At 37.1% G+C, this 22,989-nt stretch overlaps 1 protein-coding gene across 2 annotated transcripts in view; it reads right to left on the bottom strand.

Moving 5' to 3' along the window:
• TBC1D23 (TBC1 domain family member 23) overlaps positions 1 to 22,989 on the bottom strand; it is a 64,013-nt gene that overhangs the window by 30,842 nt on the left and 10,182 nt on the right. For both annotated transcript variants that reach the window (XM_017506335.2, XM_017506336.2), the window contains exons 2-7: positions 15,707 to 15,818; positions 13,601 to 13,706; positions 11,689 to 11,893; positions 4,987 to 5,110; positions 825 to 949; positions 686 to 732 (exon numbers count right to left, since the gene is read on the bottom strand). In XM_017506335.2, coding sequence (XP_017361824.1) covers positions 686 to 732; positions 825 to 949; positions 4,987 to 5,110; positions 11,689 to 11,893; positions 13,601 to 13,706; positions 15,707 to 15,818 — 719 coding nt within the window. The remainder of the gene's footprint in view (positions 1 to 685; positions 733 to 824; positions 950 to 4,986; positions 5,111 to 11,688; positions 11,894 to 13,600; positions 13,707 to 15,706; positions 15,819 to 22,989) is intronic.

Raw genomic sequence — 22,989 nt, 5'->3', positions numbered from 1 at the left:
GGGTGGGGAGCTGGGGAGAGATAGCAAGGGGAAAGATGCCAGATGTAGGTGATGGGGAGGAAGGCAGCAAATCACACTGCCACATGTGTACCTATGCAACAATCTTGCATGTTCTTCACATGTACCCCAAAACCTAAAATGCAATAAAATAAACGGGGGAAAAAAAATAAAAAAGAAATAGTTACTGATTTAAGGAACTTCGTCTTGTGTGAGAAAATAAAAATAAATCATTATAAATATAGTAACATAAACATTATTATACAGACAGCACCATGTGCCAGGCAATATAGAGAGGAAGTAACTATCTCTATGTGGGGGATATGGTGGGGAGAACCCAAAAGGAGAACCAAGGTCTCACAATTGAAATATCATATAAAATAAGTATTGAAAGGTAAATTAAGGATAGGTAGGGAGAAAGGGAGGAGGGCAATCTATGTGAACACTGAAACCAAAGAAATAGTATATGGAAAGGAACGAAAGCATCAACAAACGTGAAGGAGTGAATGAAGATGACAAAGGAAAATAGTCGTTAAGGTCTGTACCTGGAGAGTGTTTATATAATTTCAGAGGTGAATGGAGTCTCAGAGCTCTTCTAGACTAATCTTCTAAATTGATGAATGAGGAAGCTGAGTTTTACAATGATAAAGAGACCTGAAATGTTTTCACTACATTAAATGATACTTACGGATAACTTCTTCCTTGCTGTCAGACTCTTGTGTTAAAATGACTTCTCTGTAAAAGAGAATCAAATCAATTTGAGTTAAATATTAACAGAGCATCTGAGAAAAAACAGGAAAGAAAAATCTAATCAACCAGATACTTACTTTGCATTAACAAGGATAATTAACATTAAGAAATAAATAAAAAACGGATCTGCTTGTTGTAGATATCCATCCCATATTGCCTGAGTGACTTCAATGGAACAGTAACATGCAAAAAGACTTCCAAGCTGTAATCAGGAAATGAGATGAGACATAAACCACTGGAGGTGACTTGTTCTCTTAAAAGTATTGAAGCATATGAATAATAAACATTACATCAAATTATCTGCACCTGATATTAAATGCGTACCTTAATCTTAGTGTATGAAATCCAAAGGCAAAACGTGAATTTAAGGGACAATGGAGCCACTTATTAACTGTGAGACTTAAAACATGTCAACCTCTTTAAAGCTTCCATTTTTACTTCTGTAAAAAAGAGGAATACTGCTACCCATCTTCTACTACTGTTGTGAAAAGAGTACCTAAAGTAACTAGCACATATCTTTGTCATAGCATAGCTAGCATGATTATGGTCTCAGCTCCATAGGAGTAACTAAAATAATTACAACATAGTAACAGCACAGTATTTAAATTACAAGGTAATTGTGAGGATGGAACACCGTAATTTAAGAGCAACAAATAAAACTTTAATCATAACATAAATATGAATTGCTCCCAAAGCTCACTTGTATATCACTTTAAAGAGGTTAGACCAGGCAAGGTGGCTCATGCCTATAATCTCAGCACTTTAGGAGGCCAAGGTGGGCAGGTCACCTGAGGCTAGGAGTTTGAGAGCAGTCTGGTCAACATAGTAAAACCCCATGTCTACTAAAAATCCAAAAATTAGCTGGGCATGGTGGTGCGTGTCTGCAGTCCCAGCTACTGGGGAGGCTGAGGCAAGAGAATAACTTGAACGTGGGAGGTCGCAGTGGGCTGAGTCTGAACCAGTGCACTCCAGCCTGGGGGACAGAGTGAGGCTCTGTCTCACCAAAAAAAAAAAGGAGATTAAACAACATTTATATCCTTCAATAGATTTCAGGAGCTCTATAGTTTTACATTCAAATAAAAGAAAATATAAGAGTTGTTAATTTATAAGTACAGCCTAGTTGTGTTTTAAGTTGCATGAAGTAATGTTTTTAGATCATTGAATTTTCATTAGATACAGACATAATTCCATCTATAGGTTTAAATTTAAAACATTTTTTAATGGCTAAAGAGAATTAATGGGAACACATATTTAGCGCATACTTTGTGCAATACTAAACTAATACTAAACTATTATCACATATCATTAAAAATATCTTACAGTATTTTAATTCTCACCACAGGCCTGCAAAGTAAACACATTTCTCCTCACTTCACAGGTGAGAAAATAGATTTCAATTACTCCCATTTTTTTTCAGGTGAAGAACTTGCATGATGTTACTTTCTCAAGCTCACAGAGCTAGTACGTGGTGTTGGGAATAGGAAAAACCCTAAGATTCCACAGCCCATGTAATTGCCATCACGCTTGACCACAAGGCTTTTAAAATGCATAATGTGACTAAGGTTTTTTGTGGTTGCTTTAAAAATTACGATTATAAACACACATTAGAAGAGGCACATAGAAACAGAATAGTAACATACAGCCACCTTTAAGGGCTCACTTAGCTAAACTAAAGCTACCACTGCATTGCTCACAGTGACAGCTTCTCAAAGTTTAGGAATTACTTTTTAATTGTTTCACCTCATGATATTTAAAAAACTCCATTTCATCAGCATTCATTACTACTAGCAAGAATAAACTATCTGGCACATTGGCTGAAGAGAAACCACTCAGTTTAAACCTCCAGCTACCAGCACTAATTTAGAGCTCTGGCATCATAAACGGCATTTCCTAGGAAGAGAGACCTCTCGTAATTATTAAAGTGCTTAAGAGAATAGTTTACTACTTTAACATAAATAAGTAGATTCAGTGGCAACATATGAATCTCAGAGAAGCTACAATTTTATAGGTATTTTATTATTTTAACTCAAAGTGACAAGACTAGGCTTGGCTCACACCTGTAATCCCAAGCACTTTGGGAGGCCCGGGAGGGAGGACTGCTTGAGCCCAGGAGATCGAGACCAGCTCAGGCAATAGAGTGAGACCTTGTTTCTACAAAAAAATGAAAACATTAGCTGAGCATGGTGGTGCGTGCCTGTAGCCCCAGCTACTCAGGATGCTGAGATGGGGGGATCGCTTGAGCCCAGGAGGTGGAGCTTGCAGTGAGCCAAGACTGTGCCACTGCACTGCAGCCTGGGAGACCAGAGCGAGACCTCATCTCAAAAAAAAAAGTGACAAGACTGGCCAAGAGGGAATTAAAGAACAGGCTACTGAAGTTTGAGATTTAATGAGCCCAGAAGTGAAACCAGTTAGAATTCTCCAATTACCCATATCCTGACTGTTAACTCAACCTATCATCCTCCGAAGTAGGTATAGTTCTGTTATCTCCAGTTTGCAGATGAGGAATTGAAACTCAGAGGTTAAGTATCTTAGATCACAGAGTTAATAACTGGAAGAAATGGGATTCTTCCTGAAGAAAAGTTAAGTAATACATAATAAAACAATAAGAATGTATAGTCTCCTAGCACCCAATCATTGTTTTAGAAAGATCTTCAAGTTAACCAGAAGAGCAGTTTTCAAAGTGTGTTCTGAGGACCCCCTAGAAGCCCCCAGGATTCTTTACAGGGCATCTGTAAGGTCAAAACTATCGTTACAAAAATATGTAGAATTTACTTGCCTTTTTCATATTTATTCCCTCAAAAACAAACAATAGAATTTTCCAATGGCTACATGATATGTAATATGATCACAGACTGAATAAAGAAGTAGATATGGGCCAGGTGTGGTGGCTCACACCTGTAATCCCAGCACTTTGGGAGGCTGAAGCGGGCGGATCACCTCAGGTCAGGAGTTTGAGACCATCCTGGCCAACATGGTAAAACCCTGTCTCCACTAAAAATACAAGAATTAGCCAGGCGTGGTGGCGGGCACCTGTAATCCCGGCTACTTGGGAGGCTGAGGTAGAAGAATCACTTGAACCCGGGAAGTAGAAGTTGCCGTGAGCCAAGATCGTGCCACTGCACTCTAGCCTGGGCAACAAGAGCAAAACGCTGTCTCAAAAAAAAGCAGATAGGATAATCCATCTTTGATGTAGCCAAACATTAATGAGATTTGCAAAAATATAAAACAATGCCACTACTAATTTTCTTTTGGAAAACAGTTATTTTAAAATAGACTATTTATACATCATGTTATCAATTTATAATTACTTTTAAATAAATAAACCTTTAAAATTCCTTAGTTTTAACTTTTTTTTTTTTTTTTTTGAGACAGAGTCTCACTCTGTTGCCCAGGCTGGAGTGTGGTAGTGTGATCTTGGCTCACTGCAACCTCTGTCTCCCAGGTTCAAGTGATTCTCCTGCCTCAGCCTCCCGAGTAGCTGGGATAACAGGCACACATCACCACACCCGACTAATTTTTTTTTTATTTTTAGTAGAGATTGGGTTTTACCATGTTGGCCAGGCTGGTATCAAACTTCTGATATCAACTGATCTGTCTGCCTCAACCTCCCAAAGTGCTGGAATTACAGGCATGAGCCACCGCACCCAGCCTAGTTTTAAATTCTTCTCAGTATAGTCCATGTGGATCATCAACAAATTTTAAGAGTGTAAAGGGTCCTGACACCAAAGGACTGAGGATCACAGACCTAAAACAAGACTTCCCATTGAAAATATAAATACAGTACAATAGAGCACTGGGTTATGCTTTATATTATATTAACCATTTGATAACCTTAAGTCATTTTCCTTGACTGTATACCAATTCTTATTCACATCATCAATTTAAACAAAGTTCTCAATTGAACTGATATATGTATCATATATTACATGTATATATTCATATTTATTACATATATGTAAATATTAATTGTAATATTTAATTGTAATTAGTTGTAAATATTAGTTATATTTACAAATACATGTAAAATAAAAGTAAACATCATATTAAATAATCTGAACTAACCTAAATGAAGAGCAAAAAAAGTTATTTTGAAATGCCAATAATTTTACCCGTTGGTTTAAACAGTAATGATCTATACTTAGCACTTTCCTTTCCCTTCTTTGAAAAAAAAAACCCCGCCTAACTATAGTTTTATATAAAGCTATTTTTCATTAAATGTTCCTACTTTCACTTTATTACCCAGTTGAGTGCATAGGAGTCTGGAGTAATTTTCTTTGTATCAAGATACGAACAAAGCTCAGGCTCATGGTATTGGATGAGCAACCTGAAGAGATGAAATGGTCTCCCCTTCTGGGAACAATCCCTAGAAGACAAAAGAAGCAAAGTTTTTTGCATTAATAGATCAGAAATCATCACATTAGTGACCCATCTTCCTGCTATCCCCACTTCCACAGCATTCACTGGAGGCCTACCTGACAGCACAGGCAGGGGTCCCTTGCTAACACCTTTTTCAATGTCCCTGGCTTGACAAAAGTTGTAAAAACAGGTCTAAAGCCACTCTAGGGAGATTCTCACAGGTGAACCCAGGCAGCACTTAAGTGAGAGTGCTACAGGGATCACTGAAAACAACGTTTAGGTTATTTTGATAAGGCTGGGATCCCGAAAGGAGATCTGGAGAGTCCTGAAGAAGCCCAGCCCCTTCCTTCTCTGCCAAAAAAGAGGAACTTCTAGAAAGCAGGCTTCACGTTAGCTCAACGGTTTATATACTCAATTAGGAATGTCCTTAGCAAAGGTACAAGTCTGAAACGGGCAGGCAAACATTTCAGAAACAGTGGCCTTAAAAACTGTTGAAGTGGCCTGAGTACCAAGTCCTCAGAGCAAATTCCAGAAGGTGCCGAAATACTCATTTTGTTCAAGAACTGTCCTACTTCAAAGGGTTACTGTGAGAGCGAAATGGGAAAACTGAATCTGAATGTTGTTTTAAAGTAAAAGGCACCAAACATGTATACTAACATTTTTACCTAAAGCCTTTTTTAAAACAAATATCACATTTTGCTGCCAGAGACTTCAAAAGTAGAAAGAAGGTACTCTACTTAGTACATGCGTGGTGAAATGATCTGTACACCAAACCCCCATAACAATTTACCTATATAACAAACCTGCACATGTACCCCTAAACCTAAAATCAAAGTTAGGAATAATTACAAAGCACACACAGATGCATTCTGGGCCATGGATTCCCTACAGTTTCTAGTCATCATCTCAGGAAGCATCTCAGCCTGCTCAGCTTTAAGAAGACTCCTCTGCCACAGGTTACTCCTCTGCCACAGTAGCTACTCACAACCTTGATCCAAAAATTATTGTCCCTATACCCAGGTACCCAAGTATTTGAGCCCAGAGATAACAAACCCTTGGAGCAGGTCCACATGTGGTCCATGAACTAGGCTCACTCCTTAGGAAGCATAGCTGCTTCCTCCTTCCCATGCTCAGTCCCTGATCTTAAATTCAGACGCCTTATTATCTTCCAACTCCCACATAAGCAGCACTCTTAGAAAATCTTTCCAGCCCAGAGGATTTGTTAGATACTATTATATTCCTATTAACTCATGTTCCTGTGTGCCTGTTTGTAAAAACTCAAACAGAATACATCATAGAAAAAAATCTCTCAAAAGAGATTGGAGTTTTGATACTGGATATAGGGAGATAGTTACATGTCTTTTTTTGTTTGTCTGTTTTTTTGAGATGGGGACTGGCTCTGTCACCCAGGTTGGAGTGCAATGGTGTGATCTCAGCTCACTGCAACCTCTCTGCCTCCTGGGCTCAAACCACCCTCCCACTCAGCCTCCCTAGTAGCTGGGACTACAGGTACTATGCCACCAGGCCTGGCTGATTTTTGTATTTTTTGTAAAAACAGCATTTCTTCATGTTGCCCAGGCTGATCTTGAACTCCTGGGCTCAAGCGATCCTCCCTCCTTGGCCTCCCAAACTGCTGGGATTACAGGCATGAGGCACCAGGCTGGGCCATAGGTAGTTACTTTTTAACCAATACAGTTAAAAACAAAAAAGTAATACTGCAAACACAGTTAATTCCAGACAGTTTGGTTAAAGTATGGTGCTACTGTTAACAAGGTGTTGACTCAATCTTCATTTAGACAAGGCGGCTTCACTAATTCCTCAGTTCTATAAACTTTACTCCATTCAGCTTTTGTACTAAGATACATTCTACTATTACAAGGGAAAGAGGCAAGAATGTATCTAATGAATCAGCAAAAAACTGTAAACAGCTGGAAGCACAGGCCATCATCATAAAAGTCAACTATTTATTGAGGAAATACCATGTGCCAGACAACGTAATAAGTATTCTACAAAGTTATTTCATTTTACCTTACATTTTATCAAACAATCCTATGAAATATATGCCCATTTTACAGATGAGAAAACTGAGGCTCAACTGAAGTCAAGTAGCTCACTGAAGGTAAAATAGCTAAGAAGTGATGTAAGACTTGTACACAGAAACTGGACATTAGGTCGTCACGCCATACTGCCCCCTTCCACACATAATTTGATATTTCAACAAGTTGTATTTTTGTAGGAGTACCATCTTTAAAAAAGTAAACTGTGAAGAAAATGAAGGTAAACGGTCTCATGTAAAAAAATCAATGAAATTAATGCTACAGTTTCTTTTAAATATTTTTATTTTTTATTTTTTTAAGACAGGGTCTCACTGTCTCCCAGGCTGGAATGCAGTGACAGGATCATGGTTCACTTCAGCCTCAACCTCCCTTGGCTCAGGTGGCCCTCCCACCTCAGCCTCCTGAGTAGCTGGGACTACAGGTGCACACCACCCTGCCTGGCTAATTAAAAAAATTTTTTTTTTTGGTAGAGTCAGGGTCTGACTATGTTACCTAGGCTGGTCTCCAAACTCCTGGTGTCAAGTGATCCACCTGTCCTGGCCTCCCAAAGTGCTGGCATTACAGGTGTGAGTCACTGTACCTGGCCTCACAGTTTTGACATTATAGTATTAATAAGGAGTGTTTTATGCAGGGCAGAGTGGCATATACCTGTAGTCCCAGTTACACAGGAGGCTGAGGGGGGAGGACCACTTGAGACCAGGATGTCAAGACCAGCCTGATCAACATAGTAAGATCTTGCTTTAAAAAGAAAAAAAGTTTTACAATGTAATTTAAAGAGAATAAAAAATAATTTCTAGAATCTAAGATGTGAGATTAACATTGGATTTGGTATGACTCTCAAACTAACACTTTTTGATACTGCAGGTGGCAGAAAGTTTTATAGAGAAGGCCCCAGGTTGACAATTCAGATGCATAGATATAGAACTAGATTCATATTGGCAAGATGACCTCCTCCTTCATCTTAATACTTACCCTACTACATGAATGCAAGGCAAAAGAATGCTAAGGCAGAACATGCAGTTTGTAGGGACACACACTATAGGAACAACTGCCTAGTTCCTACCATCTTCTGAAAAAGTAGGGCATCTGTGGGAGTCAGCCATTGCAACAGCATCTGTTCATTTAATAGCTGTATACTGCAAACCTGCTCTCAACTACAAGGCACTGTGCTTGATGGGATTCTACCACCTTATCTGTAATAAGAAGACATGTTAGTGGTAAAACCCCATATTTACCAAAAATATAAAAATCAGCCAGGTTATAGAGCCACACGCCTGTAAATATAGCTACTCGGGAGGCCGAGGCAGGAGAATCGCTTGAACCTAAGAGGCAGAGGTTGCAGTGAGCCAAGATAGTACCACTGCACTCCAGTCTGGGTGACGGAGTGAGACCCTGCCTCAAAAACAGAAACAAACAAAAAAAAGAAGATATGTTAGGCTGGGCTCAGCGGCTCACACCTGTAATCCCAGCACTTTGGGAGGCCCAGTCAGGTGGATCATTTGAGGTCAGAAGTTCGAGACCAGCCTGGCCAATGGTGGAACCCCATCTCTATTAAAAACATAAAAATTAGTTGGGAGTGGTGGCACACGTCTGTGATTCCAGCTACTCAGGAGGCCGAGGTATGGAGAATCGCTTGATTCCAGGAGGCAGAGGTTGCAGTGAGTCAAGATTGCACTACCGTACCGCAGCTTGGGCGACAAAGTGAGACTCTGTCTCCAAAAAAAGAAAAGAAAAAGACATGTTAAAATGGAGTTCTGGCAGCATTCTGTGGGGCTCAGGGTTCTTTCCAGGGACATTAATGCTGACCCTGGCCAAAGGGCTGTTCCATATGGAAGTCGCGGAAGCAGTAACTAGAGAAACCTGACAACACAGTATGTTACAGAGCACAATGCAGAAGTCTCTCCCCACTAGTCTCCACTACCATCTCCATCATTCTTAGAGACAAAGCTGGGACATCTTGTCTCTTGCTATTGCTAGCTCTGTTAGAGCAGGAGGTGGCCATGAGAAGTGCTAAAATACAGGCAGTTGAGAGACCTAGTACAACAAAATGACTCCTAAAAGTTAACTCAAGTCTTGGTTCTGCCATGACCTTAGCCTTGTTTTCTGGTATTTTAAAGTCTGTTTTCCTTACATAAAGCAGTATGGCTTCAAGGTAGCACAGAGGTTCTCCATCCTAGTGCACATCAGAATCACCTGGGGAGATTTAAAAATACCTATACCTACGCTCTTTGCAGACCACTTATATGTGAAACTCTAACAGCTTATTGGGGAAAAATAAAGGAGTGCAAAAGACTTAATGGGAAAAAAAACAACAACTCTAGGGACCAGCATATTTTAAAAGTACTGTGGGTGAAGTCATTTCTCCAAAGAAGAAATACAAACTGCCAATAAACACATAAAAAGGTGCTCAGCATCATTAGCCATTAGGGAAATGCAAGTCAAAAACCATAATGAAATATCACTTCACACTCACTAGGATGGACTATAAGCAAAAAGACAAATGTTGACAAGGATGTGGAGAAATTGGGATCTCCACTGACTGTTGGTGAGAACATACAATGCAGCTGCTATGGAAAAATCCAGCAATTCCACAAAAGGTTAAACATAATTACTATATGGTCCAGCAATTCCCCTTGTAGGCACCTATATCCCAGAAAAGTAAAAATACATGTCTACATAAAAACTTGTATACAAATGTTCACAGCAACATACTCAGTAAAAAAGTGAAAATAACTCAAATATCCATCAACTGATGGATAAAATGTGGTATACGCATACAAAAAAAAAAAAAGAAGTATGATACAGTATGAAAACATAATGCTAAACATTAAAGGCAGTCATAAAAAACATATAAACTTGATTCCTTAAATAGGGGAGGAATGAGAGGAATCACACCAATCCTTCCTCCCATTTTGGGGGAAAACGGAGAGTTGACTATTAATGGGTATGGGATTTCTTTCTGGGGTGATAAAATGTTCTAAAATTGGTTGTGGTTATGGCTGTACAACTCTGTGACTAAAACTAAAGCCAGTGAATTGTACACATTAAAACGGCGAATTTTATGGTATGTAAATAATATCTCAATAAAGTTGTTATTTAAACAAAGAAGGAGAACAAGTGCCTCAGTTGATTCTAACAAGCAATCAGGGTAGAGAACCGTATCAGTAAAGTACTGGTTATCCATACAAACTTAGGTTTAAATCCTGACTCTATCACACACCAGAAGTATAATCCTGGAAAAGTAATTTAATTTTTCTTCCTTTGCTTCAGTTTCTGTAACTGTAAATCAGAGATACCTACCTTACAGTGGTCACCGTTAAAGAAGAAAAAATACAAAACACATACCTTGTACAGTGTGGTATCACATAAAAAGTAATAAAAAAAAAATAAAAGTCAGTTAACTATCAAGGTCCAGATTAGTGGTTCTCTTCCTTGGCTATACACTGAAATCAGTCAGCAAGCTCTAAACAAGCTTATGCCTAGGTCCCATCACCAAGGGAGTTTGCTTTAATTATTCATGTATGCAAATAGTCGGTAGGATTTTTAAGAGCTCCCCCTATAGTTCTAATGTGCATTCAAGGTTGTACAGCCAAGCCACTAGTCTAGACTGTGTCTAAAGGTTTTTTTGGCACTAAAATTCTAACTATCTGATCCATTGCACTGGGAACTCCAACAATTCTTTCTTGCCTCATGAGTGCTGCCCACCACCACGACCGCCACCATAGCCACCTGCACATCTGTCTGGTCTCAACTGAAATGCCACTTACCCAAGGGAGCCATTCCTGACCTCCAGGATAAGTTAGGTCGCCCCATTATACATTCCCACGGCACTCTATATTTCACCTTCCTAACATTCAGCACACTTCAATCCACTCATTCAGTGCCTGTATTTCTAGGACTTCCAAACTCCTCAATAAGGCAGCACCCCCAAAATTTTACTTTTCACTTGCACACTGTAATGTTTTTATTTTACAGGCAAAGAAACTAAAATAGGGATACCACCAAATAAACTGGAAGAATTATGTATATAAACTCTAAAATCATAAATTCTTTTTTAAAAATAAATTTCTTGTGTATACTTAAAATATACAACATGTTATAAAAAACACATACAAATGGTTATTATCATGGAACAAAGTAATGTACCTATCATCTCACATTGCCACTTTCTCCTCTGTGGCAAAAGCAGCTATGACTATATAATTAACATAGTCCCCACAGCATATATTAGGTCTTTCAACTTGTTTATCACACATATTTGCTATTTTGTATCCTTTGACCTCGATCTCCCCACTTTCTCCCATAACTCCAACCCTGGTAACCACTTCAGAAGTATACATTTTTAACTAAAGAATCATTTAAAAAATGTTTATAACCACAAAAATAAAATAACAATTATGGCTCAAACAACCTTCAAAATTATTGGAAACTTTTACTTTACTGCCAAAGTTAATCTAGCAACTTTAGCTCAAGGCAAATCAGACCTGTATTCACTTTAAAAAACTATAATAACTAAATAATATTTTACCTGGGAATGTACTTATTCATTATGGCATAAAAGCAGTTGTATAAATCGCTGCGTGGCAGTTGAAGATGCACCAATGGTTTGAGTAGATGTATCCAGCTAAGGGATGTGCTATATTTAATGTTACGCGATTTACAATAAAAGGTAATTACAGATTCGATATCCAAAAGTAATTCTGCTGCCTTCTCCTCTGGCACTGAAAGCTGATCTAGAAAATAAATGTTAAAAAATAAAGTTACCGAGAGCCTGTTAGAGGCTGTTACTGAACATAACACTTGTTTACAAATATAGAATACTGTGTTAGTACATTTAGAGAAAGAAAGTAAAACCACATGAAAGCACATTTTCCCTTATACTTAACAATCATGGGTTTACAGATCCAAAACCCAAGGAAAAAAACATACTCGAAACTCTCATAGTTTTTCTTTTTTTTGAGATGGAGATTTGCTGTTGTCGCCCAGGCTGGAGTGCAATGGTGCGATGGATCTCAGCTCACTGCAACCTCCGCCTTCTGGGTTCAAGTGATTCTCCTGCCTTAGCCTCCTGATTAGCTGGGATTGCAGGTGCCCACCACCACGCCTGGCTAATTTTTGTACTTTTAGTAGAGACAGCGTTTCACCATGTTGGCCAGGCTGGTATCAAGCTCCTGACCTTGGGTGATCCGCCGGCCTTGGCCTCCCAAAGTGCTGGGATTACAGGTGTGAGCCAATACACCCGGCCTTATAACAGTCTTTTTAACTTTAAGACAGTTGTTTAAAGAAAAGAAAATTAAGAATAACCGTTTTACTTAAGTATGTTTTCTTACCTAGTCTGTTGAAAGAGAAGGGAAAGAAACAGAAGATGTCTATACATTCAGCATTTACTAACATTAGCACTTAGTAATGCTTGACCTAGATATGTCAAACATAAAAATGGCCAATCTGAAATAAAGGGGTAGGCAAAGATAGGCATAGCCCATATTCCTGGGAAGCAAAAGTGTTCCCTAAACAGATTATCACCTACCCCACGATGGACAGTTGTTGCTATAACTGTCAAGAAGAGGGAAAGGAATTCATTCTCCACTACCAAATTCTCTTTCTTTTGCCCACACCAGCAATGTTTCAGTTGTGCTTACCACGCATAGGCCTATCAAGCCAATAATTTAACTAAAATATGATGGAAAGAGAAACAAAAATACAGCAATGCACTACAGATGAATTTAAAACAAGTATAAACTAAATTAGTCCATAGTGTGAACTGAAAAAATCTTGTGGGGTGATTAGAAACCTATTCAACCACAATTTACAATAGTTTCTCTATAGCAGACAACAAACAATGATTTATAGATAAACTTTTGGAGCAAAGCCCCCTTTAATTTGAGGGCTGCATACAATCGTACAGATCTTTAATTATATAAAAATCAAATTTAAGACTACAACAAACCCATGAAAAAGAAACAGTAAAAACTAGGCCATTTTTTTTTTTCAGAGTCTCACTCTTTTGCCCACACTGGTGTGATCTCAGCTTACTGCAACCTTCGCCTCCCGTATTCAAGTGATTTTCCTGCCTTGGCTTCCCAAGTCACTGGGACTACAGGAGCCCACCACCATGCCTGGCTAATTTTTGTATCTTTTAGTAGAGATGGGGTTTTGTTATGTTGGCCAGGCTGGTCCTGAACTCCTGACCTCAGGTGATCCATCGGCCTCGGTCTCCCAAAGTGCTGGGATTACAGGCATGAGCCACGGCACCCAGTCAAAACTAGGCTCTCTTAAAATAAGTAGACAGTATTTCATAAGAATTTTCAAAAGAAAAGTTCTAAAACTATTTACAAACCTTTTGCAAATTCTGAAATTATAAGAAGATAATAAGAGTGATTCCTCAACCCGAAAATTACTTCCAAAATTTATCTCTGCTTGAAAACGATTATTAAGCTTACCAAGAAACTGCAGGCAATCTTTGTGAATAGTGTTCTGTTCTGGCAAGTCTAAAATGCCATCCCATGATGCCAGACTATCACCTTTTCCTGCAACATTCAGAGCAATCTGGAAGAAAGATTTAAAAAGAGACTAGCTTCATAGGTTATTCCTCATTCTTGGAAAATGCGCTGTAATAATCAAAGGCCTGAATATTAAAATAATAACAAAGATTACAATTAAGTTATAGACAATCCACCAAATGTTGAGTCTTCAGTCATGTCACAGTTAACCAGCAGAATTATTTTAAATCCTCCTACATTAGATATTACTTCATGTTGATTCAGTGAACACAATAAATTATCCAAAATATTTATATATTTAGCTATCTAAATTTACACAAGAATCATATATTTTTTTTAATGCAAAAATAACAGAATGTGCTGGCAAAGAAAAAGTACATCTGTGCCATGTATATTTTTAAATTATACAGAAGAATACTAAATAAATTGAGAAAATGTTTTTGCTGTTTTGTAAGGTTTAAGTATGTAAGAAAAACTGTTGATTTAAAGAATCTTAAGTGACGTATTCAAATGCAACAGGTAGGCCACTAGAACTCAAATTTAGACAAATCACCTATAAAAATACATGTATGAGACAACTAAATTATTTTATGATATTAAGAAATTACCTTTTTTTGTGTGTGTGTGCAAGAGACCGAGCCTCATTCTGTTGCTCAGGTTGGAGTGCAGTGGCATGATCTCGGCTCGCTGCGACCTCCACCTCCCAGGTTCAAGCAATTCTCCTGCCTTAGCCTCCCAAGTAGCTGGGACTACAGGCACGTGCCACCACGCCCAGCTAATTTTTGTATTTTTAGTAGAGACGGGGATTCGCCATGTTGGCCAAGCTGATCTCAAACTTCTGACCTCAGGTGATCCACCCGCCTTGGCCTCCCAAAATGCTAGGATTACAGGTGTGAGCCACTGCACCTGGCCAGGAATTACCATTCATTTAAATGTTTTAGACTTTCATATTAAACTATTAGTATACTACCAAGGATTTGCTTTAAAATAATGCAGTGAGTGGGGTGGGGAGGAAAGGATGAGCATACTAATCAAACAAGATCGGCTAAATGTTGATACCAGTTAAAGTTGGGTTATGGGCACTTGGGAGTTCATTATATAAGCTCTATGCTTTTGCATGTGCTTAAGTTTCTATAATAAATGTTCAGAATGCTATGCACAGTTTTAATTCAATTTCTGTTAAATATATATGTGTATAGGGCAAAAAGGTAAAAGTAAGCACCAAGCCTTTATATGTTTTACCTATAGGTGGTAGATAACATATTTTTATTTTATCCTTTGTTATACTGTATATGTTTCCACAAATACATGTATTTCTTTTGTAATCATAACAATATTTTAATTCAAAATTTTTACCAATTGTAATACCTATGCACTGGAGAATAGCTGAATGAGGAAAATAAAGGGAAAATTTCCTATAACCCAAACAGCCAGAGGCATATTTCTTTTTTTTTTTTTTTTTTTTTTTAACAATTGCTATGATCATTCTGTATCTGCAAATATACATCCTATTTTACTCACGGATTGCACCTTGTTTCATGAAAGAATTTTCATAAACACTACTTTTTGTTTGTTTTGAGATGGAGCCTCACTTTGTGGCTCAGGCTGGAGTGCAATGGCACTACCTCAGCTCACTGTAGCCTTGCCTCTTTGGTTCAAGAGATTCTCCTGCCTCAGCCTCTTAGTAGAGATGGGTTTTCACCATGTTGGCTAGGTGGGTCTCCAACTCCTGACCTCAGGTGATCTGCCCGCTTCGGCCTCCCAAAGTGCTGGGATCATAGGCTTGAGCCATCGCGCCCGGCCCTGTGAACACCATTTCTAATGGCTACAAAAGTATATATTATGTTCTAAAATCTAAACCATTATTGTTAAATATATCAAACACTACAGGAACACACATTTTAATAAGCTGCTGTTGGATGAATCTTCTAGATGTGGCATGTTCATAAGATAATAGTTTTCTGCAACTAAGACAGCTGAAACAATAAACTTTTAAAAATATTATTCTTCAGTGATTACATTTTATTCATTTCAGTTTCTAGTTACCTTCCAAACTTTGGCCCTTAGATCAGCAGGCAGTGGTCTTCCTTGAATTATATTTCTCAAAGTTTCAAGATCACAACCTCCTGCTTCCAGAGCTTCTTCAAGATCTTTTTCCCTAAAAAAAAAAAAAAAGTCCTATTTATTAAAATAAATTTTACTTCGTACTTTTTCTTATTCAAGATTCATTTATAAGCATGGACTAGAAAAGTCTTGTCTAAGAAAAAAAAAGTTCTCAGCAGCCAAAATGTAACGCCAAGGTATACACAGCATGTTTTCTTGGTGGGAAATCTCAGGCTTCATACAGTCAATTGACTCATTTCACACTCAGTTCTAACCAATCTGGTTGTCTTTTTCCAGATTAGAGAAATTTAAAGAGAAGATGGGGCAATCTGGCTGGCAACACTTAAGTCATAGTAATAATAGTATTCTTGGTAGTGGTAATGACTAACACTTTACATAGCAACAATGTGTCCGGCACTATCTCAAACATTTTACTGTTCTTTTTAGTCCTCGTAACAATCCCTACAAGATAGGTTACATCACTGGCCCCACCTACAGATGAAAATGGAGGCAAAGAAGGGCTGCAGACATTTAGGGGCCAAGTGAAGAAATAACTTCATCAGTATTAAAAAGTTACTATTCTTTTAGGTGTTTACCAGTATTATGGTTATGGTCACATGTCATATTAGCAGTAGAGGTGAATTCAAATTTTAACAGTATGGTTCCTGAATTCGTGCTCTTAACATTTATGCTTAACTCAGCCAAGAATTCAAAACATTGCAGTCTGAAACTATTTAGTAAGTGACTATATCAATGTCATGCCTAGAGCAGTGCCCAGCTTACAGTAAGTGTTAAATAAATGTTAGAGGGGAAAAAAAGGCTCTAGTGGTATGCTAAAGCAAAATAATAATATCACATCATCAAGTGATTTATCAAGCAGTTTTGTTCAGTCTACTATGTTTAAAGAGAAAAGTATGAATTTAATTTCATTTGTATAAGGTTAAAATAATGAAAAGAATACTTTCACAAAGGGAGGCATTGTTTTCTAGACAGAAAATAACCAGTTAAATTATCAATTCCTTAGGAATTTTCAAAAGCTGAGGTTTTAGTCATTGTTTACAATATCAGCCTACATTAAAAATCAGTACAAATTTTTAAGAGCTTCATACCTGGACAGTTTGTAATATTCTTTGAAGCAACCTAAAAGGCAGATCATCTCACTAGGATTAGGAAATCAGGATTTTTGTTTCATTTTTGTGGTTCTGAAGAAAATACATTACTTCCACTCTTAATGTATTCAATAAGACAATGAAAACCTCCCCACTGATAGGTGTCTAAGAATATTAGTTCAAACGCACAAATTTCATAAAGTGTTGCTCTACTAAGGGAAGGAATTACATGAAAATGTAATCATTTAGGATCATATTCAACAGAAAAGTACTCATCGAATTTGAAAGGTTCCTTGATGAAGCTACTACAAATTCATATGAACAGGAAGATAACTAGTAATCACACAAGAAATATTTTGTTCTTTTGCTATATGGTCACCAAAGCGTTGGAAGGGAAAGGCAGAGAAAAAGATTTCAAGTCTACTGTTGACAGTTCAGGTGTATAGCTGATAAAAACTGGGGTTTATATATTTTCTCCTAGCCAAAATGTGCAAGGCAGCCTGTTAGTAACCATGAAACAAAGAAAATGTAGTGACATCTTTGGTGAATAAATACCATATATTTAAATGGTCAAATGTGTCAAATAATGAGGAACTAAAAACACTACTTACTGAAATGAAATTATTTTACCAGGTGAAGAATTAGAATTATTCACTTTTCAGTATAAAATCCTTTTCTTTTTGAAGTAATTCTGCCAAATCCCTTACTATCCCAGACAACAAAGCTCATATTTTCCTGCAAAATGCCCAATCCTCAAAGTCCTTTTTAAATCACAATAATGTACAAGCACATCTCTGTTGATACAGCTGCTGCTGGATTCTTTGATGCTGCCCCCAAGGAACCATAAATGTGGTCTCCTGCAGTATAACCACGAGCAAGGGCTCCTTTGAAGACCCAAAAATACTATAAAAGCCTTAAGTAGTAAAAGATACTTCTCACAAATAATTATTAAATTTTTACTAATCACTAAATTACTAAAATTTACTAGCTACTAAATAATTAAAAGTAATATTATTTTCTGAACAAGGCATTGAAAGGTACACTTACTAGACCTTCAACAATATAAATGTGCTCATAAAAGTAGTAAAGAGCTGAAAATTGTTAAGGTAAATAATTCATAGAAGAATCAAGAATCAAGCAGAGATAAGAGTTCTATAGCATTTAGTTCTCAAACAGAATTCCTCTTCCCCTAAACTAAGTTTCTACTTTTAAACAAGTAATACAATTCTAACATACAAAAGCAAAACACATGTCTGATGTGGTATAAGTGGGTGGGCTCCGTTTCTTTCTGTCTTCTTTGATCAGCAGCTTCTCACTGACTTTACAAATTAAAGGTTGGTACAGTCACACAGGACATTCAGACAAGGTTTTAAAACAGAAAAGAACAGGCCTTGTCCATTTATCCTTGAAAGTACAAAAATAAGCAAAACCATCTCCTTTGCTCAGAAAGTTCAGGACAGACCAAATCCAATGCTCTGAGGTTGGAAGGAAGAAGAAACTCACCTCCTCCTGGCTCTGTGACTTTGAAACTATTAAAATATGTTGGTATAATACTACAGGTTCCTGTCATGATGTATCAATAACATATTTTCAAAACCTAAGTAAAACATAACAGAATTTTCTCTCACCTGATGTTGTGTGGTAAAATCACCTAATCTAAGCATTGCAGCCCAAGTTGCTTTAGAATTACAATGATGCAAAACAACGTCACTAGATTTATATGGCATTCATTTAATGTTTATATTCAAGCTAGCAAATGAATTGGATTTTTCTTCTTCAGCCAAATGGTGAATAACTCCAAACATATGGAAGCATTTGCACAATGTATGGGGGAAGGAACCATGAATTTTCAAGCACTAGCAAATGTAATATGCATTTCCAAATCCTTCTATGAGTAACAAATTCAATTATTATTAGAAATTGTGTAATTTTCTGAATAAACCATACTGTATCATAATAAAATTATGATTTTTAAAAGCATATATTGTGTTCTTAAAATTTTTAAAGTGATGCATTTCCAAATCCTTCTATGAGTAACAAATTCAATTATTAGAAATTGTGTAATTTTCTGAATAAACCATACTGTATCATAATAAAATTATGATTTTTAAAAGCATATATTGTGTTCTTAAAATTTTTAAAGTGACAGAAAACCTCCCGCTAGGAAAAATGACTATATATTCAACATTTTTCTAAATTCTGTTTTCTCCTAAACATGTTCTAAAAATTTATTTCCTCCATCATTTCAAAATGTATGAAAACTGTTTAAATGTACACACACTATCGCAAAACAGGACATAAAAACAAGAAACGAGACTTAGTTCATCTCCTAATTTTTTTTTAATAAGCATCTTTCTACACTTAAACCCTGTATCCATTAGCAGTCACTCGCCATTCCACCCCACCAGCACCTCCCGCCCTGCCTCCAGCCTCTGTCAATCACTGATTTACTTTCTGTCTCTACACCCTATTCAGGATATTTCATATAAATGGAATAATATGCGGCCTTTATGTCTGGTTTCTTTCATTCAGCATAACATTTCAACATCTATCCATGATGTAGCATGTATCAGTACACGCTTTTGGCTTTTCACTGCCAAATAAGATTCCATTGTACTGTATATGAATATACCATATTTTACTTATCTGTCCATCCATCACATAATGGGCATTTGAGTTGTTTCAACTTTTTGACTATTATAATTATCTTAATTTTGAACATAAGTATCAGTAGTTCAACTGTTTAAGTGTATGATATATCTGTATTATTTTTTATTAATTATTTATTCTTCCTAAAAAAGTATGAAAGAATTTAACGATCAAGTCTATTAAAACCTCACTCAAAAACCAATCCCAAACCAGGCCAGGTACAGTAGCTCACACCTGTAATCCCAGCATTTCTGGGTAGATGGAGTGAGCCCAGGAGTTTGAGACCAGCCAGGGCCATGTGGAAAAACCCCATTTCCACAAAAAGTACAAAAAATTAGCAAGTTGTAGTGGTGTGCGGCTATAGTCCCAGCTACTTGAAAGGCTGAGGCAGGAGGATCAATTGAGTTCGGGGGGCAGAGACTGCAGTAAGGCCAAGATCATACCACCGCACTCCAGCCTGGGCTACAGAACGAGGCCCTGTCTCAACAAACAAACAAAAAAACCAGAGCAATAAAACCAAATCAAAGAACCCATCACACTCATTAGGATGACTACTACCACCAAAAAACATAAAATAACAAGTGTTGATGAAGACGTGGAGAAACTGGAACCCTTGTGTACAGTTAGTGGGAATGTAAAATGATGCAGCCACTATGGAAAACAGTATGACAGTTCCACTAAGAATTAAAAATAAATGTTCCATACGATTTAGCAATTCCACATGCTGGAATATGTCTGAAAGAACTGAAGGCAGAGTCTGAAAGAGACTTTTGTACACACATGTTCACAGCAGCATTATTCACAGTAGCCCAAAAGTGAAAGTAACCTGAGTGTCCATTCACTGAGGGATGAATGAACAAAATGGGTGTGTGTACTGTATGTCTATCATAAAATTAATATATATGTTTATTAATTATTAATTATTTATTCTTCCTAAAAAGGTCTGAAAAATTTAAACAAATGTTTATTAATTACATATATTGACATATAGTACATACAAACACCCATTTTATCCATTCATCCCTCAGTGAACATATAATATTCAAATATATTCAAATATCCAATGTATAAACAGATATATATTTGCTTAATTACATATATAATTACCTATTATAGAATATATATTTTATATATATCTAATATATAATGGACCCAAAAAGGAAGGAAATTCTGACACATGCTATGACATAGATGAGCCCTGACAACATTATGTTAAGTGAAATAAATCAGTCACAAAAAGGCAAATACCAAATAAGGTACCTAGAGTAGTTAAATTCAGAGACAGAAAGTAGAATAGAGGTTACCAGAGCAAAGAGAGCGAGAATGAGGACCTCTTTAACAGATAACAAAGTTTCAGTTCTGCAAGATGAAGCGAGTTCTAGAGATTATATGCAAAACAGTGTAAATGCACTTGATACTAACATACACTGAAAAATGGTTAAGATGGTAAACTTTTTACATTATGTATACTTTACCACAATTTTAAAAAGTCAACTCTATTTAATGTATTATAAAAATTCAAAATTTGAGGGTTTTTTTTTTTTTTTTTTGAGACGGAGTTTCACTCGTTACCCAGGCTGGAGTGCAATGGCGCGATCTCCGCCTCCTGGGTTCAGGCAATTCTCCTGCCTCAGCCTCCTGAGTAGCTGGGATTACAGGCACACGCCACCATGCCCAGCTAATTTTTTGTAGTTTTAGTAGAGACGAGGTTTCACCATGTTGACCAGGATGGTCTCGATCTCTTGACCTCGTGATCCACCCGCCTCGGCCTCCCAAAGTGCTGGGATTACAGGCTTGAGCCACCGTGCCCGGCCCAAAATTTGAGTTTTAGTGTCAGATCTGGGTTTCCACTGTGGCCCTTCAACAGCCATATGACCTTACGAAAGGAAAAAGCAATATAGTGTTTATCTTATAGGGTCAGTTAATGCTTAAAGAAGATTCTGAACACAAAACATTCAGTGCCATGCTTGGCTACATAATTATTCAATAAACAGAATCTATGAATACTATTACCTTTGTTATTATTACTCAACAATAGCTTACTTTCCTAAATGACTTTTTAATTATAATCATTTTAGATAATTTAGCCAATGCATAAAAAAATAAAAACTAAACACCAATCACAATTCCATTAGCATGAGATAATCACTAACATTTTGTGAATTACTTTTCAGTTAGTCATATGTGTGTATGTACAGACACATATATGTGTGTGTATATACATGTGTGTGTATATAAAATAAACTCAATTATACTGAAAATATAATTTTGAATGGTATTGCCTGGATTTTCTTCTGGGGTTGTCACAGTTTTGAGGTTTCTATTTTGGGTTGATTTTTTTTATCTGGTGTAAGGAAGGGGTCCAGTTTCAGTTTTCTGCACAGGGCTATCCAGTTATCCCTGCACCATTTTTTAAAATAGGGAATTCTTTCCCCATTGCTTGTGTCAGGTTTATTGAAGGTCAGATAGCTGCAGGTGTGCAGTCTTATTTCTGGGTTCTCTCTTCTGTTCCATTGGTTTACGTGTCTGTTCTTGCATCATACCATGCTGTTTTAGTTACTAGAGCCCTGTAGTATAGTTTGAAATCAGATAGTGTGATGTTTCCAGTTTTGTTCTTTTTGTTTACGATTGCCTAGGCTTTTCAGGCTTTTTTGGTTCCATATGAATTTTAAAATAGTTTTCTCTAATTCTGTGAAGAATGTCAATGGTAGTTTGATGAGAAACACACTGAAATCTACAAATTGCTTTGGGCAGTATGGTCACTTTAACAATATTGATTCTTCCTGTCCATGAGGATGGAATGTTTTCTCATTTATTTGTGTCATCTCTGGAGGCCATTATCCCTAGCAAACTAAGGCAGGAACAGAAAAGAAAATACCGAATGTTCTCAAACATATTACTTCTTTGCTTAGAGTATTAAGTAACTGCTATTTAAGAAAGCATACTTTACAGAATCGTTAAGTAGAAAACAATGTGGCACGTGTGCTACTTTAATCTGTTTCGTTTTAGTCCTCCAATACGAAATTGGAAATATAAACAGGCTAAAAAAGTTCAATTTACAGCTGTCCACAAACTGTATTTTAAAGGTTTACAGTATGATAAACTTGGAAGTAATTTAAAAGATATAAAAATACGTGGTTCCATTTTTGAGGGGGGAAAATAATTCATTTGAGGGAGTATCCTCTCCACACTCCCAGTGGATGGAGACAAGGGTAAAGGATGGAAGGCTGGCATGGATTAGGTAGAAGAGTCTTCATGTGGCTTCACTTTATGTCCTCAGTTTTGATTCCACGGCCCAAGATTTTAAGCACATTCTTGACAACACCCTTGACTTCTTCACTCCTTGGTTTTTCTGTCACATTCAAAGAGCTGCAAATTCCCAACATTAGGCTACTCTAAGCAGTCTGCCTTCTTTGTCCTATACTCTATTCAATGTGGACTTCTTGGGAAAATAAGACAACTCTACGA

The sequence above is a fragment of the Cebus imitator genome, unplaced genomic scaffold (genome assembly GCF_001604975.1).
Source record: "Cebus imitator isolate Cc_AM_T3 unplaced genomic scaffold, Cebus_imitator-1.0 Scaffold354, whole genome shotgun sequence".
NCBI classification, from domain to species: domain Eukaryota; kingdom Metazoa; phylum Chordata; class Mammalia; order Primates; family Cebidae; genus Cebus; species Cebus imitator.
Note: the sequence above shows the minus strand (reverse complement) of the source record. Positions and strands in the feature narration are given on the sequence as shown.